The sequence below is a fragment of the Marmota monax genome, unplaced genomic scaffold (genome assembly GCF_021218885.2).
Source record: "Marmota monax isolate L192 unplaced genomic scaffold, Marmota_monax_Labrador192_F-V1.1 WCK01_AAM20220418_F8-fsc00101, whole genome shotgun sequence".
Taxonomy (NCBI): domain Eukaryota; kingdom Metazoa; phylum Chordata; class Mammalia; order Rodentia; family Sciuridae; genus Marmota; species Marmota monax.
The window spans coordinates 993,846-1,011,137 of NW_026692786.1; the positions used below are offsets into that span (position 1 = coordinate 993,846).

At 45.9% G+C, this 17,292-nt stretch overlaps 1 protein-coding gene across 1 annotated transcript; it reads right to left on the bottom strand.

The window, feature by feature from the left end:
* Positions 1 to 497: 497 nt before the first annotated feature.
* LOC124094991 (free fatty acid receptor 2-like) lies at positions 498 to 4,271 on the bottom strand. Its single transcript, XM_046448076.2, has one exon. It carries the CDS (start codon positions 4,002 to 4,004, stop codon positions 3,021 to 3,023), a length of 984 nt encoding a protein of 327 aa, XP_046304032.1. The 5' UTR covers positions 4,005 to 4,271; the 3' UTR covers positions 498 to 3,020.
* Between the last annotated feature and the right edge of the window lie 13,021 nt (positions 4,272 to 17,292).

Genomic DNA, 17,292 nt, shown 5'->3' on the forward strand with positions numbered 1-17,292 from the left:
CTGGGTGTTTTTGTCACGAGGAACGCACCATGACATCCTTTGGTCACCATGTTCTGCCTTACCCCAGGCCCAGAGTGATGGAGCGTGGATGACCCTGGACTGAGACCTCTGAGACCATGAGCCCCACAGAGATAAACTCTTCCTTCTCTAAGTTGTTCTTGTCGTGTATTTTAGGCACATTGACAAAGAGCTGACAAACACATCTAGGATCTCATTAGATCAGCAATTCTCAAATATCTGAGGGCTTTTTTTCCCCCCAGTGCGGGAGGTGGAACCCAGGGCTTTGTACCTAGGAGGCAAGTGCTCCACCACTGAGCTACACCCCAGCCCTCAGGGCCCTTTTATACTTTAAAAAATTATTGAAGACCCCAAAGAGCTTTTTTTTGCATAGGTTATACCTATTGGTATACAGCATATTAAAAAATTAAGAGAGAAAAAATTTAAAACGTGTATGAATTTATTGAAAAACAATAGCAATCATAAAACCAGTACACATTAATACAAAATAACACATTTTAACAAAAATAATGATATTTTCAGAAAATTAATGAAAAGGGTTGCGTCCTTTTACATTTTTGCAGATCTCTTTAAGGGCTGACTTCCTGGAAGACAGCCGTATTTCCATGCATCCTGCATTATTAGTCTGTTATGGTGTCACATGTCACATGTGACACCATAACAGACTAATCTGAAAATCTCCATTGCACATCACTTGTCAAAGAATGAGAGTGAAAAAAACAAAAATTGGCATGCTAGCATCATTATGTAAATAATTTTGAGCTCCCAGACCCCTGAAAGGGTCTCCAGACCACACTCTAGAACTCCTGAACTTGACTGACACAGTTCAAAACCACCTGGCATTGATTTTTCTTTAATGTATGATATTTAAAGAGAAGAAGGAAGGAAGGAAAGAAGGGAAGGACTAACTGAGAAATCCTGGCATATTACAATGTCTAAACGAACACAGCAAATACTCTCCAAGTTAGTGGAGAACAAGAAATGAAGCAAGAAAATAAAATAAAATAAAAACCTCAGTCCCCAAGGAAGGCCAGAGGGAAGAAAAGAGAAATATTAAAACTCTAGGAAAACAAACAGCACAAGTAGATGTTTCATGTCTTTTTGAATTTAAATACGTGAGTTCACTCTGTGATAATTCATTTGACCTGTATGCTTATCATTTGGCCCTGTGCAACGTACGTGTATATTTCAATGTGTGTGTGTAGTTCAATGAAACTGTTTAAAATAGTATGACAGAAATAATCCCGATTATATTGAAAAAATATTATTACATAAATATAAATAAACAAAATGATATAGTTAAATGACACACAGTGTCAAGTTGAAAGACCAGATTGCCAAAAAAATCCAACCACTCCACCATGTACCGTGTATACAAGATGCATCTAAAACAAGAATATAGAATGTTACAAGTAAAAGGTTGGGTGAAAGTGTAGCAAGCAAATAGTAACCTCAAAACACATCAGTGTGGCTCTATTAATATCAGACAAAATCAATTTTAAGGCAAAAAAAAATGCTCAAAGTTTCAATTCACCAGCAAGACAGAACTACAAGGAGGAAATAGTCAAATTTACCGTCTAGAAAAGCACCTCACACCCTCTCCTTGTCAGTGATAGATCGAATAGACCAAAAAGTATGTAAAGGTAGCCGGGTGTGGTAGTGTGCACCTGTAATCCCAGCAGCTGGGGAGGCTGAGGTAGAAAGATCTCAAGTTCAAAGCCAGCCTCAGCAATTTAGCAAGGCCCTAAGCAACTCAGCAAGATCCTGTCTCTAAATAAGATATTTTTTAAAAGGGCTGGGGATGTGGCTCAGTGGTTAAGCACCCCTGGGTTCAATCCCTGGTACCCCAAACACCACCAACAAAAAAGTATGTAAAGATTATAAAGCTTTGAACCCCACAAATTAACAACTTCAATCTGAGGTGTATAAAACCCAGACAGAACCCACCCATCGATTGTAGAATCTGTCTTCTTTTCAAAACTGATTATTTTTCTGGTATTAAAAAGAATACTCAACAAATTTCCAAGAACTGGACCCATTTCAATAATATTCTCTGACCTCAGGGCAACGTAGTTAGAAATGAATAACAAAAGAGAGACGGGAGGTAAAAACCCACATGCCTAAAAACAAAGAAACATTTCTAAACTCAACAGCCAAAGAAAAACGTCCTTTGGAAATTAGAACTGACACAGACCTCAAACTGATAAAAATTCTGCAAATCAAAATCTGTTCTAAGCTGTCCTTACAGGGAAATCTATGAACTTAAGCACTTACATGAGGATCTGTTAGGAAGAGAGAGTGAAGTTAATGAAACCCCCAACTTAAAAAAGAAAATGAAGTAACTAAAAAAGATTTAAGAAAGTACAAGGAAAATAAATAGGAATAAAGATTAATGACATAGACAACAGAGAGAATGCTGGAAAGGGTCTTGATTTTCTAAAGAATACAAATGACAGATCTCTGGCAAGATGGATCAGGGAAAAAAGAAGAAAACTCAAAAGGGCAGCACTTGGCAAAGAACCCTGACCTGGGCTTCTTCAGCCTGCATAGACTCTTCCCCGCAGGACTCTTTTTCTTGCTCTTGAGGCAGCACCTGCTGTGGTTGGGGTGCTGGTGGGGAACCTTCAGGTGCCCACCTTGCATTGCAGACTTGCCCATGCTGAGACGTGCACCCAGCCTGTGGATCCCCTTTTCTGGATCAGGGCCACGGTCAGAAATAAGAGCTCTGCGGTAGGTGAGTAAACGCCACCACCTCCTAGATACTGAGTGGTGAAATAGATAAGGAATCCAAGATTCTGATGTCCCAGGATGCAAGGGCTTGTGGCTTACTGTAGGAAATGTCACCAAGCCCAAGGAAGGAAATGAAAACACTCACTCATTGGGCGAGTTGGAGTTGAGGTGCCTGTGACTCTCTTTGGCTGTTCAGAGGGGCACAGGAGAACTCACCCAGTTCTGATTCATTGTCTCCCTTTTGGAGCCTCCTCCCCAAAAGGCGACACCATCTATTCTCCCGTGAAGCTGTCGTTGACCATGCCTGCACTCGCCTTTCCTTTCTTTACGGCCGCCTCCCTGGCTTTTCTCCACTCGGCCGACAGGGAAGCCCCCCAGGTCTGCAGCCTCCGCAGTTCCCTATCAAAGGCCCTGCGCGCGGCTGAGGAGGAGAAGTAGAAAATCAAGGGGTCGATGCAGGCGTTCAGAGCGCTGAAGAGCACGGCGCACGCGCGCCAATTCTGGCTGCTCTTCTGGAAGAACCCCACCACGTGGGACACATTGTAGGGCCCGAAGCAGACCAGGAAATTGAAGAGGGTCACAGCGGCCAGCCCCACGGCTCTCCAGCGCTTCTTGGTCCCCACTTGGGGTCTGGAGAGCATGATGTGCACAAAGCGCCAGTAGCAGAAGGTGGTGACGGCCATGGGGATGAAGAAGAGGACCAGGCACAGCTCCAGGCGCACGGGCAGCACCACGTCCAGCTGCTCTTTGGTGAAGTTCTCGTAGCAGACCGGGAGGCTCTCGGGGTCACTCACGTTGTGGGTTGGCAGGTATTGGACAATGATCACAATGCTGCAGTGTCCGAAGGACAAGATGCCAGAGACGAGGGCGGCGATCACGCCGTACAGGGGCCGGCGGGAGAGCTTGTACTGCACCGGGAAGGCCACGCTGCGGTAGCGCTCGATGCTGATGCCCGCCAGGAGCCACGTGCTGCAGTAGATTCCGCTGTAGAAGCCGTAGGCCGTGAGGGCACAGAGGGCATTCCCTAGGGGCCACAGGAAGTCGTAGGCTGCCTCAATCATCTTGAAGGGCAGCAGCAGCAGCAGCAGGAGGTCCGCCACTGTCAGGCTGAGCAGCAGGATGTGCACGGGCGCGGGATGCGGCTGGCGGACCCGCCCCACGAAGGCGCGCAGGGCCAGGAGGTTGGCGGGGAGACCAAAGAAAAAAGATATGCAGTAAATGAAGAGAAGTCCCATGCTTCGGGGCTCTGGGGCCATCCTTCCTGAAAAGACGGAAAGATAGGATGGCTCCTGATGGGATCAGTCCCAAACCAAGGAGAATCCATGATCAACTTCCTTGCAGTAGTCAGACCCCACGCGGCCCAGAGAAATTAAGACCAACCCTTCCAATGACGTTTGTTCTGCTCGCTGTGGGTGGTGGAGCAAGAAGGCCACGCTGCTTCCCCATCAAATTACTTCTTTAGCACCTTCCTCCTCTCTATCCCACTCCCCACCCACCAAAAAAAAGCTGGGTTGGGGGGACTAGATCCCTACGATTTTCCCCCCAGCACTGAGGATCAAACCAAAGGCTTTGCACACATGTGGCAAGCACTCTACTGATCTACATCCCAGCCCTTTTTATTTTATTTTGAGACAGGGTGTCCCTGCAGCTGGCCTTGAACTTGTGATCCTCCTGCCTCAGCCTCCCAAGTTGCTGGGATTATAGGCATGTGCTACTACACCCAGCCCCAAAAAAAAAAAAAAAAAGTTCCTTAAGAATTCTGGGTGCCTCAGAAGCCTCCTTAGGAAGTATCCAAGTCTTTATTAGAAAGGGCACTGCATGAGGGCAGCCATGCTATCTGTCTTGCCCACCATTGTGTCTTTAGTACCTAGAACTGTATCCATTGCATAGTAGGTGCTCAGCAAATATCTGGGAATGATGAATGGGTCTGTGAACAGAGAGGAAGGAAAAGTGGCTTTATCATGAAGAAGCAGACAAGACTGTCTTGAGTTTTCAAATTCTACTCCAGTTTTACTCAGCCTATCTGTGGGGTTTTTTTCTTTCCTTATCTTTACCCTTTTTTTCTTTTCTTTCCCCAAGTCCTTGTGTTGGAACTCAAGTTCCTCAGTGGCACCCTTGAAAGTGCAAATTTGGTTGAGGATAAGGGGAAAACAGCTTAAGCCCCAGGTGAGCAGCAGATGCCCAATTTCTCCATTCCAAGCAGAGCCTAATGAAGAAAGCCTGGGGGTTTAATTGGGAAAATGGAAGGGGCCTGATCAGGGCCAAGTCACTAGGATTGCTGTCCCAGCCATGCCTCAGATTAGAGCTCTGGGAAAGTCACTGACCCCACTCAGCATGGCCTTCACTCCCCGTGCACCACACCTAGCCCATGATTCCCCAGAACTACCATGATTCCCAGCATGCACTGCAAACTCCACCCTCTCTTGATCCCTAAGGAAAGAATATGCACAAGTAAATCAAGAGTGACCTTAAATCTGCCCAATTTATCATTCAAGGTGACATTTAAAATAAACCCCGAGGACCTGGGTGTGGTGGCTCACACCTGTAATCCTGGTGACTCTGAAGGCTGAGACAGGAGGATCACAAATTTGAAGCTAGCCTCAGCAACTTAGCAAGGCCCTCAGCAACTTAGGGAGACTCTATCTCAAAGTAAGAAATAAAAAAGCCTGGGAATGTAGCTCAGTGTTAAAGCATCCCTGAGTTCAATCCCCAGTGCCTAAATTAATTAATTAATTAAATATAATGTGAAGGGCTGGGGGTGTGACTCAGGGTGTGCTTAGCATGTGTGAGTCCCTGAGTTCAATCCCAGCCTAGAAATTAAATTTGATTTAATTTAAAAATACAGTAAAACCTGAGACCTCCACCTAGTCTTGATAACATATTCCTTGGCCCATCTGCATATCTCTTTGGTGTTTGAGATCTGGCAGGCAGAGACGAGACACATGGGAGATTCCCCACAGACCCTCGCCAGCACCATCTCTCCGACAGACACGCTCTGGCCTCTTTTTCACTCCGTGACCTCTTTCCACCCCACACTCTGCCCGCTCTTCACGAGTGATCCACAGTCCTTCCTTCTATCCCATCTCTTCCCAGGGAGGCCATCTGACCTCACTAGGCTTTTCCCTGAGCACTGGCGAAGGTTGGTCTCTTGCCTTTTCCTGGAGGTAGACAGATGGCTGGTCAAATCTGCTGGGTCTCAGGAGCAGGTGGAGCCTTGTCTAACTGGACCTCTTTCTCCTCTTCCTCTTGCAACAGGCTTTTATACCTGGGAGAGTCCTGCAGTCAAAAAGAGGGAAGTCAACAGGTGAGCTTTTCCTGGGATAACTCGATCCTTTTGAGTCTCCTGCTGAATTCTGTCCCCAACAAACATATTTTCCCCAGCACCCAAATTGCAATTGTTCTTTCAGATTCCTCTTCTCTCTGTGTCCTGACAAGCTGCCTTGTGCTTTCTTTTCCTGGGAAGTTATCCCAAATGATGCTGCACCTATAGCCACATCTTGCTCCACCTGATCCTCCCCGCCTTTTTTCCAGAGGTCCTCAACCTGATCGATTTCTGTTCTCTTTTGAGGAAGCTCCAACTCAAACTGCTCAGCATTGCAAACTTTGCTGGACTTCCTCTGACCCCTCCAGTCCCTTCTTACAAATCCTCCCATGACAGACCTGCACTCTCCTGAGTCCAAATTGCTGAGCCAGGTTCTGGGTCTTTCTATTCATTCCCTCCCCAGTGGGCTGTGCCGTGCCTGGGACGCCCTCTCTTCCCACTGTTGTTCCCTCATGTTCTGTGTAGGACCCACATTGCTCACTGGTGGCACCTCAGGGTGAAGAGATGGACACTTGCAAGAATGTTTTCTCTCTCCTCGGGGAACGTGGATGTCTTGTCACTGGTTGCCTGTCCCTGCCAGCAGAGACTGTCCTTCTTCCCCCTGACCTGGGAGGAGTGATGTGCAGCCAAGTTTACCCCCTTGTAATCATCTCTTGTCATTTCGCTCTTCACTCTGATACCCACGTGGTCTCCCCATGTTCCTGCTCCCTAACCCACACCGTGCCTCCCAAAATGGGGGTTCAGGAAACGACTTTGAAAGTTTGGTACACACAGCAAGCAAACAATGTAACTCTCCCTGCGCCTCTGCCTAGTTCATTTGTGCCATTTTGTTGCGTTGGATTTAATAACAGAGACTCCCTGGAAAGGTGAAGGTTGCTGGACCCGGGTGCTCTCGGAACCAAGCATGTGAGCTGGCTCCCAGGTCAGGAAGAGAGCTGTAGAGACCAAGAGCCATTTCCAAGCCTGTGGGAATCTCCTGATAGGTCCACTTCCGCCCCTGGTAAAGGGCAGTGCCTTGAGGGGTGACCCTGGCTCCTCTGGAAGTGGTCTTTGTACAGTTTGTCCTTAGAAACGAACCCTAGCACTGTCCCTTACCTAGGAAAATAACTCAAATACTCGTGGAGCATCAGGATGAAGGCTGGGCGCGCCCCTAGAGCTTGCCCTGTTGGAGGCGCAGGAGGCTGAACACAGAGGCAGGGTGGGCTGCTGGGCCTCGAGGGCTGGAGGAAGAGTGCGTGGGAGCAAGCTGAAAGTGCCGACTGCAGTGTGAAAGTGTGTCCCCAACGAGGCTTGCCTCATCTGTTGACCTGTCTTCCCCTCCTGGCCTTTGATGTGTCTTGATAAGCTACAGCAGCCAGTCAGAATCTGACCGCCCCCGCTGGTTCAGCCCACTTCCGATGTCTTGAAAACAGAAATTCACAGAGCCCTACTGTCCTCTTCAGCATTCAACAGTGACAGATAGGGCAAAGGTCAGACCTAGGGCACTAAAACAGAAGAGTCTGGTGCAGAGGCACATACCAGTGATCTCAGTGACTAAGGAGGCTGAGACAGGAGGACTGCAGGCTCAAGGCCAGCCTCAACAACTTAGCAAGACCCTATCTCAAAATGAAAAATAAAAAGGGCTGGGGATGTGACTCAGTGATAAAGCACCCCTGGGTTCAATCCCTAGAGGGAAAGACAGAGGGAGAGGGAGGGTGAGGGGAGAGAGAGAGAGAGAATATGGATGACAGGGAATGTTATAAGATGACACAGAGATCTTTGGTCATATGTACAGCCACATGTGCTAATAGAGAAAGCAAAGGGAGAGGACATGCTGGTTCTTTGAAAAGATATACAAGTTTGATAAGCTCTTAGCCAAACTAATAAAAAGAAAAAAAGCCCAAATTATTTAAATTTGAGGTGAAAAAGGAGAAATCACTACCGACATCTCAGAAATCCAGTAGATCATCAGGGACTATTTGAAAACTTAGACTCCAATAAATCGGAATACCTCAAAGAAATGGATATATCTGTAAACAAATAAAATCTACCAAAAAGGAATCAAGAGGACACAGAAAACCTAACTTGGAATGAGGTAGGAGCAATAATAAAAAGCCTTCCAACAACGAAAAGCCCAGGACCAGATGGATTCTCAGCTGAATGCGACTAAATCTTTAAAGAAGAACTAATGGCAATACTCCTCAAATTATTCCATGAAATAGAAAGGAGAGCAACACTTTCAGATTCATTCTATGAAGCCAGGATCACACATATCAAGACCAGATAAAACACATCAGAGAAAGAAAACTATAGACCAACAGCCCTGATAAACTTAGATGCCAAAAAATACTTATTAAAATATTAGCAAATCATGTTAAGATTATTCACCATGACCAAGTTAGTTTTATTCCAGAGACGCAAGGATGGTTTAACATATGCAAATCAATATAATCATCAAATAAACAAAATTAAGACAAAAATCACTTAGATTTCAACAAAATTTAGCACTTATTCATGATAACACAAAAACAATGAAGATACTAGGGATAGAGGAACCTACCTCAACATCATAAAGGTTACATAAAAATAAACAAAAACTCAAAGCCAACCTCAAAGTAAATGGGGGAAAGTGAAAGCATTTCTTTTAACATCTAGGACAAAGATGTCCACTCTCACCACTCTTACTTAACATATTGCTGGAAATTCTAGCCAAAACAATTAGGCAAGAGAAGGAATTAAAAGGGATAAAAATAGGAAAAGAAGAAGTTACGTTATCACTGTTTGTAGATGATATGATCCTATGCATAGAAGATCAAAAAAACTCCACCAAAAGACTTCTAGAACTAATAAACAGTGTGGGGACAACAGGTTATCTATATCTAGAAGAATGAAATAGACCCTTATCTTTCACTCTGCACAAAAATCAAATCAAAATGGATCAAAGAGCTCAGAATTAGACCAGAAACTATGCAACCCCTAGAAGAAAAGGAAGAGTCAATTCTGCAGCTACAAAGAACAGGCAAAGACAATAGCCCCCCTAAAGCTCAGGAAGTAATGCCAAGAGTTAATCAATGGAATGGCGTCAAATTAAAAAGCTTCTGCATAGCCAAGGAAACAATTAGGAATGTGAAGACAGAGCCCACAGAACGGGGAAAAATCTTTGCTAGCTGCTCTTCTGACAGAGGATCAGTAGCTAGAATATATAAAGAGCTCAAAAAACTTTACACCAAAAAATCAAATAACCCAATTAATAAAGGGTTCAATGAATTAAACAGACACTTCTCAAAAGAAGAAATACAAATGGTCCACAAATACATTTAAAAAAAGGTTCAACATCATTAGCAATGAGGGAAACGCAAGTAAAACTACACTGAGACTCCATCCCAAGCATCAAAATGTCAGCCATCAAGAATACAAATACTAACAAATGCTGGGCAGGATGTGGAGAAAAGGACACGTTTACACTGTTGGTACAACTGTAAATTAGCACAGCCACTATGGAAATGTGGTGAAGTCTCCTCAAAAGACTAGACATGGGACCCCCATGGGACCCAGCTCTGCCACTCCTTGGTATCTACCCTGAAGAATTAAAGGCACCTCACTCCAGAAATCCCTGCACACCCATGTTTACCAGCACAGTTCCCAATAGGCAAACTCTGGAACCAGCCTAGGTGTCCACCAGTGGATGGCTGGATAAAGAAAATGTGCTATATATACACAACGGAGTTTTATTCACCCACAAAGAAATATGAAATTACAGCATTTTCAGAAAACTAGAGCCCATTATGTTAAGGGAAATAAGTCAAACTCAGAAGGTTAAGGGCCTTCTGGTTTCTCTCATGTGAGGAAGCTAGAGAGGAAAAAGGAAAAGAAAAGTGGGGGCGGATCTGGTGAAATCAAAGGGAGGTCAGTAGAGGAAAGGGACCAGGGGTGGGAGGGGGTGGGTAGGGAGGGCGGAAGTGCTGGGGAGTGATATTAGCCAAATTACATTTTAATATTGTGTGCATGTACCAATATGTAGCAAATCCTATACATACGTACCACTATAGTGCACCAATTAAAAAATGTGGGAAAAAAGCTGTAAGTAGGTCATTTCCTTCTTCTACGCAAAATCTCACAGTGTGTCTCCATCATCAAATTGGGAGCCTCACTGTGTGCTGCTGAAGATGATCCCACCATGATCACACCACGCTCACACTACCACGCAGTAGGACAGAATCCCCCAGTGTTGGCCTCCTTCCCCCAGTCCTCTCTGACCTCCTCTTCTCTTCTCCTCTGGTTCCTTGAGGCACAGCTCTGGGGGATGCAATTGGATGATATCTTTCAAAATTAAAAAAAAAGAAAGCCACACCATTTGACACAACAGGCTGACATCTACAGATTCCTTGTTAGATGTCTTTTCCTGTGGGCACAAAACATTTTTTCATCACAGCGTTTTTTGGTCGGTTACATTTTCGTTTTATGATAAAGAAGAGTGGGAGCAACCTAGGTCCATCAGCAAAAGCTCTGGTTCAGTAGAAACCGTGGGGCGTCCAGGTAGTAGCGACCTAGGACATCTGCTGCCAAGACTGGGCAGGCGACCTGGAGATGCTAGTGTAGGTCAGACTACGAGATTTGCTCAGCAGAGAAAGCAAGGAACGTAGAAGAACCAAAAGCTGTAAGAGAAGGGGACGTCCTGCGACGCCCCTCAGTCGTACCTCTGAGCAGCCCCACGTCCCAGCTCTCACTTGTGCCGGAGAACAGGTGGTGGAGGGGGGCCAGCTCCAAGTCGCTCAAGTTCCATTGCAGCAGGACAGGACACAGACGGAGCCTGGGGCCAGGCCAAGTAGGAAGAGAGGCTGGGCTTCAGGGGAAGGGGAAGAGGCCTCTGAGGAGCTGGTGCTTAGGAGGCTCCTGAAAGCAAGGAGGGTGTGGGGTGGGAGCTGGCGGGACATCTACGCAGAGGGACAGCCAGCCCTGAGAGCAGCTGCCATGTGTCCGAGGCGCCCAAGGAAGCCAGAATGGCTCTGGGGGGACCAAAAGCAGAGTCATGGGAATGAGGTCAGGACAGTCAACAGGACCCAGATTATGTGGGGCCTGGTGGCTGTCATCAGGATGGGAGGATGGTGGGAAATCCCAGAGAGCAGGGGCGGGGCGTGGTCTGCTTCACACCGTTGAAGGATCCCTCTGGATGCTGAGTGAGGAAGACTCGGGGGAAGGATACCTAAAAGTGTGCTCAATGGCTGTCCCTGGGAAGGGGTGCTGGGCATTGGGGTGGATCCTTGTATATCCTTTATGAGAAGAATTCTGCACGTGTGTGTGTGTGTGCGTGTACGTGTGTGTTTGTGTGTGTGTAATCTTACTCCCAAGTAAAAGCAAGCCTGGCAGTGGTGCATACCTTTAATCCTAGTGACTAGGGAGGCTGAAGCAGGAGGATCACAAGTTTGAGGCCAGCCTCAACAACTAAGTGAGACCCTATCTCTGAATAAAAAAATTAAAAAGGCTGAGGATGTAGCTCAGTGGTAAAGCACCCTGGGGCTCCATCCCCAGTACCAATCAGTGAAAGAATGAATGAATGCATGTATGCAAAAATACCCACAGCTAACACACCCTGAGCATTCATTATGTGCCCTGTCGCCCAGCACGGGGATCTGAGATTGCCCATGTAATTGAGAAGCCGGGCAGTGGACACCATCCAGACAGCCTTTTCTTCAGTTGAGCTCTTGTTTGGGACCAAAGTAGAATGCACAAGGAAAAAAGGCATGACTCCCGGTCTCACAGCACTTGGGTCTGTGAGCCTCAACCCCAACCACACTCGCATCACCACGCTGCTGGCCAGAGATGGCCAGTCCAAAGGAGCTGCTGCCGTCCATGCGCTGTTTCCGTGTGGTCTTGTTTTTCTGATTATTAACGGGCTGCGCATCTCTCGGCAGCCTGCAGGCTTTCTGAGCTCCTAATCACTGTACTGAACTTGTGTCTCGGTGATGGCTCTTAATTGCAGCCCTGGAGGCCGACACTGGCTCATTTGGAATTTAATGATAAGATAGTGGGGAGCTGGGAGGTTTGCCAGGAAAGCTGGAGAGCCGGGCTTTGAGAGGAAAGGAGACCGTGCAGCCGGGACCACATTAAATGTCGTGCCACTGACCAGGGCAGTGAGGACACAGGACCCCCTCCCACTCCCCCACCCCCCACACACTGGACTCTAACCTAGGGCGCGTTTATTCACTACTGCCACTGCCAGAAGCAACTCTCCACTCTCCGTCCTTCTCTGTGCCCTTGACCTCAGAATCAGACCTCGGGGCAGATGCATCTGATGATGTGCAGGGGTCGGGGAGGCTTGGAAACAGGTCCCAAGGTGACCAGCTTCTCTGGTGGGAGAGCCATACCTGGATGGTTCCCTTCACACAAAAGGCATTCAGAAGAGTAGGAAGATGACCAATGTCCCCAACACGGTCTGTCAGCGGTCAGGAAAAGGTACACCACTTCCATATTTTGAGGTTCTCCATCTCTGAAGAAAAGGAATGATGAAATGACAAACGAGATGACCCAAGCCACCCCATCTTTAACGCGCTTACATGGGAGAATAGCATTCTTAACAGGAAGTCAGAAATGAATTGTGTGGCTTCAAAAATCCATTTTAGGACTTTGGTTTTTGAAAGTAGAGGGTCAGGAAATGGGCATCAGTTTAACGTTGGGTTGTGTCGAGACACGTCTGTGAGTGTACTTAACCTCATTGAGTAATGGTGCCAGGGGAGGGATCCTGAGGCCTGGGCCAGAGGCCTCCAGGCTGCAGGCAGGGACAGATGGTCCAGGGCGGAGATCTGCTCGGGCAGCAGCCCCCCCCTCCCCAGGCTGTCTGGTCCCTCCAGCTGGCCAAGATGTTGGGGGACGCTGAATGCCAAAGGGACAAGGTACTGCACGTGGAGCTTGCTTTTCTTAGAGTAAAAACTCCTGCTTTCAACGCCTGAGACCTGGGGGCACAGCGCACCCCCTCCCCAGCTCCAGCAGTCAGCATGGGCAGACAGAGCGCATAAAATGATTTACCTGCTCATCCCAGCTAACTCTGCGAATCCCCATGCGCCAGCACCTGCGCTAGTTGGTCAGAATCCAGGGCACAAATGTTTTATCATTTCTTTATTTTTTAAAAATGGTGTAACAATGCATGCGTACGACCTTATTAGAAAACATCCGACAAAACAGAAGTAAAATATGAAACGCCATTCACTTCTCCAAGGCACTTCTCGCTTCCTGGAAGGAACTTCAATTTGTTTATATCCTTGTGTGTACATGTGCGGACGTACAGATTAAAATGTACAAATAAAATCGTACTATATAAGTGTGTTTTGGTATATAAGTGTGCATGCACACGCACATCTCATATATGTGTTTCAGTTGACCATTTCATGTCAGTGCATACAGATCTACCTCAGTGCTTCAGTGTCTATTTATCTCTGAGAAGGCTTCAGGTGGATTTTGGGATACATAATTGATGACATTGCCAGGTCAAAGAGGTGACTTCAAATTTTTTGCTAGACATTTTCATATTACTTTCCTGAAAATGTTCAGTAATTCACATTTTCACCTACTGAACATAAGAATATCCACTTCTATGCATCTTTAAAAAAATTTTTTTTTGTAGTTGTAGGTGGACAGAATGCCTTTTTTTATTTGTGTATTATTATGTTTAATGTGGTCTAAGGATCGAACTCAGTGCCTCACACATGCTAGGCAAGCGCTGTGCCTCTGAGCCCCAGCCCCAGCCCTCTGTGCACTTTTTCCAACACAGCTGTTTGAATCTTTTATATTTTTGTCAGTCAGGATGGGTAAATGATGATTTTTGCTGGTTTGCTTTATTACATGTGGGGGATTTTTCCTACTGAAGTAATGTAAGTTCATTTCAAATCAATGTGGGGAAAAATGTATTAATATTTAGCAAATAAGGTTGGGATAATTGACTACTCATTTGGAAGAATTACAACTAAACAACAAAAGTTAAAACTAGTGAATTAAAGATTAAATACATTTTTAAAACTATAAGAGTTGTACATGGATGATATAAATTTTTATGCCTTATAAATGAGAAAGAGTTTTTCTAGCAAGATATAAATGGAGAAGTCATCAAACAAATGATGACAAATTTGAGCACATAAAAGCATAAAACTTATGCAAAAAAATTGGTTATCAACAAAGTCAAAGACCACTATCTTTCCACATTGCAAGTCAAATAAGAAAAAGGCAAGTACAGAAAGAATTCAAATAACTATACATAGTATGCAAATATCCTCAACCCATCTTTTCATCAGGGAGAAGAGAATTAAAATGGTGCTGTGTGTGATGGTTAATTTTATGTGTCGGCGTGGCTGAGCCACAATGCACAGCCATTTTATCACTTAAGTGGGTGGACTTGGAGGAAAGCAGAATGTGCCCTGGGGTGTGGGTGGGCCTCGTCCCATCAGTTGAAGGCTGGCCTCCCCCCACAGGAGAGAATTCAGCCGCAGACAGCTTTCAACATCATCTGCAACTCTGGCTCTTCCTGGTTTGCCAGCAGGACTTTGGACTAAAACTGCCGTTCTTTCCTGAGTACATGTATACACAGGCATCCTTATTGATTCGGTTTCTCTAGAGACCTCTAAATGTTCCTAAATGTTAAGTATCGAGTTCCTAAATGTTAAATATCAACTTTCTAAAAACTTAAAAATACAATGTTTTCTTTTTTTGGAAGGGTCATGGGTCTCTTACACAATGTTGGGGTTGGTTCAGCTGAAGAAGGTAATTTATTGCTATCTAACAAAACCTCAATTGATAGAGCATTTAATTCAGCAGTACTGCTTTTAGAGAATGCCCACGTACTCCGGTCCTTTTGTGAAAAAGATGTTCCTTGTAGTGTTATTTCTTTTTTAAATTTCTTTTGCCTTTGTTTATTTTTATGTGGTGCTGAGGATCGAACTCAGTGCCTCACACATGATAGGCAGGTGCTCTGCCACTGAGCCACAGCCCCAGCCCCTGAAGTGTTATTTTTAATGGTGGAAAATCAGAGTCACTTTTTGAGATTCATTCATTTGTCAAATACCAAATACTTACTCTGTGCTAGGCCTATTTTTAGTCACTCCCCTGGACACAACAATCTCTGTATCCATGAGTTCTACATCTGTTCATTTAGCCTGTTACAGATCTGCTGATTTAACCCATTATAGATCTAAAAAAAAAAATTTAATTGCATCCGTTCATTAAACATGAACGGAGTTTTTATTCCTCATCATTATTCCCTAAACAATACAGTATAACAACTATTTACATAACATTTGCCTTGTACTAGGTATCACAGGTGATCTAGAGTTGACCTAAAGCCTATGGGAGGATGTGAATTGGTTAAATGCAAATACTGGCCATTTTATATAAGTGACTTGCATATCTGCAGATTGGGTCTACAGGGAGTGCCCAGGAACCAGTCCCCCTTAGGGACCAAGGAAAGACCATCCTAATAAATAAGATGGCTGTCATGGTGACTGTGGTCATGAGCTTCCCAGGCTAGTAGGAAGAGTCACATGAAATAACTGGACACAGAAATACATAAATCAAACTGCCGTGGTGCAGTATAAGATAACATCAAAGGAGAGGGGCACTTGAGACGGGGTGATCAGGGACAGTCCCTCCATCACAGATAACACGAGAGAGAAAGCTGGAGGAAGCCGGCGGCCAGTCAGGTGAAGCGTGGAGGAAATGGTGTGTGTGATGTCGAGAGCTGGCCTTGAGGGTCAGACAGAGGGCCGGGCCAGGTCACAGTGATGGTGGGGAGCCCCAGGGGAGCGGAGAGAGGGAGGTGGGGCCCGATGGAACACAGCCTCAGAGGCCAGGGAGAGGGGGTCAGAGTGGGAAGTGTGGAAAGGTTTTATTCGGGGCAGGGACATGATCCAATTTACGCTTCTCAAAGTTCCCTCCTCAAAGGCACTAACGGGAATGAGGATGGGAAGAAAGACCAGGTTGGAAGCCTCTGCAGAAGACCGGGTGAGTGAGGGAGGTGGTCGTGGAGTGGGAGAGAAGCAGATTTCTATAAGGCATGTTCGAGAAAGAGAAGCGATAAGGCCTGAGGGTGAACTGGATATGGGACGTCAAGGAGAAGGCACTACCCACTGTCAGAATGTCCAGAAAAAAAAAAAATGCTGGCAGTGCCAAGCCCTGGATCTCTCAGATTGCTGGAGGGATGGCTACTCTGGCAAACAGTGAGAAGAGATCTTAAAAAGTTCAGATCTCCTAGGCCGGTGGTGGTGGTGGTGGTGCATGCTTGTAATTCCAGTGGCTCAAGAGGCTGAGGCAGGAGGATCTCAAGTTCGAGGCCAGCCATAGCAACTTCGCAAGGCCCTAAGTAACTTAGCAAGACCCTGTCTCAAAATAAAACATGAAAAAGGACTGAAGATGTGGCTCAGTGGTAAAGCACACCTGGTTCGATCCCTAGCATCCCCTCTCCCCAAAAAGTTAAACATACAATTACCATAGGATTTAGCCTCCCTCTTCTGGGTCAATACACAGACCTAGAGAGATGAAAACTGTCCACACAAAAGCTGGGACATACATTCCCAGAGCAGCATAATCCCTCCAACCTGGGGAAGTGGATAGACCACTGTGTTATCTAGACACACACAGGAGCCCCCCAGGAATAAAGGAATCAGGCCATTGCTACCCACCACCATGTGGAGGAATCTCAGAGACATTATGCCGAGTGAAGGAAGCAGGCCCCAAGGAAACAAGCCACATGGTTTCATTTATGGGACATTCTTGAAAGTTTTTTCAAAATCTTTTTTATCTTTAGCAATAGAGACCGACCTGTGGTTATCACTGGGGCAGGGTGAGGGACAACGTGCCACTAATTCCTTTTTTATCTCCATTGTGGGGATGCTTCCAGGAATCTCTAGATGTCTCAAAATTCTCGGAACGGCACACTCCTTCCTGGAAAAGTGGGCTTGTGTAATCATTTTTAAAAAATTTAAAAGAATTAAATCTTTTTCTTTCTTTCTTTCTTTTCTTTCTTTCTTTCTTTTTTAAGAATGACTCCAGGGTTTCTGGCAGGGCAGACAGGGAGATGAGGTTGTCATTTATAGAGGTGACTGAGTAGAGGGGCCAGATCTGGGGGATGAGACGGAGAGGTGGAGAGCTCAGTTCGGACTGGTGGAGTTGGGATGTCCCCACACAGAGCTGGAGACAGGCCATCTGGGGCTGGAGAGGGAGAGACGTAGGTAGGTCGCCCATGTTGAAAGCTGGTCATGGAT

Coding starts and splice junctions, on each gene's coding strand:
- LOC124094991 (XM_046448076.2), bottom strand. CDS start 4,004: ATGGCCCCAGAGCCCCGAAGCATGGGACTTCTCTTCATTTACTGCATA.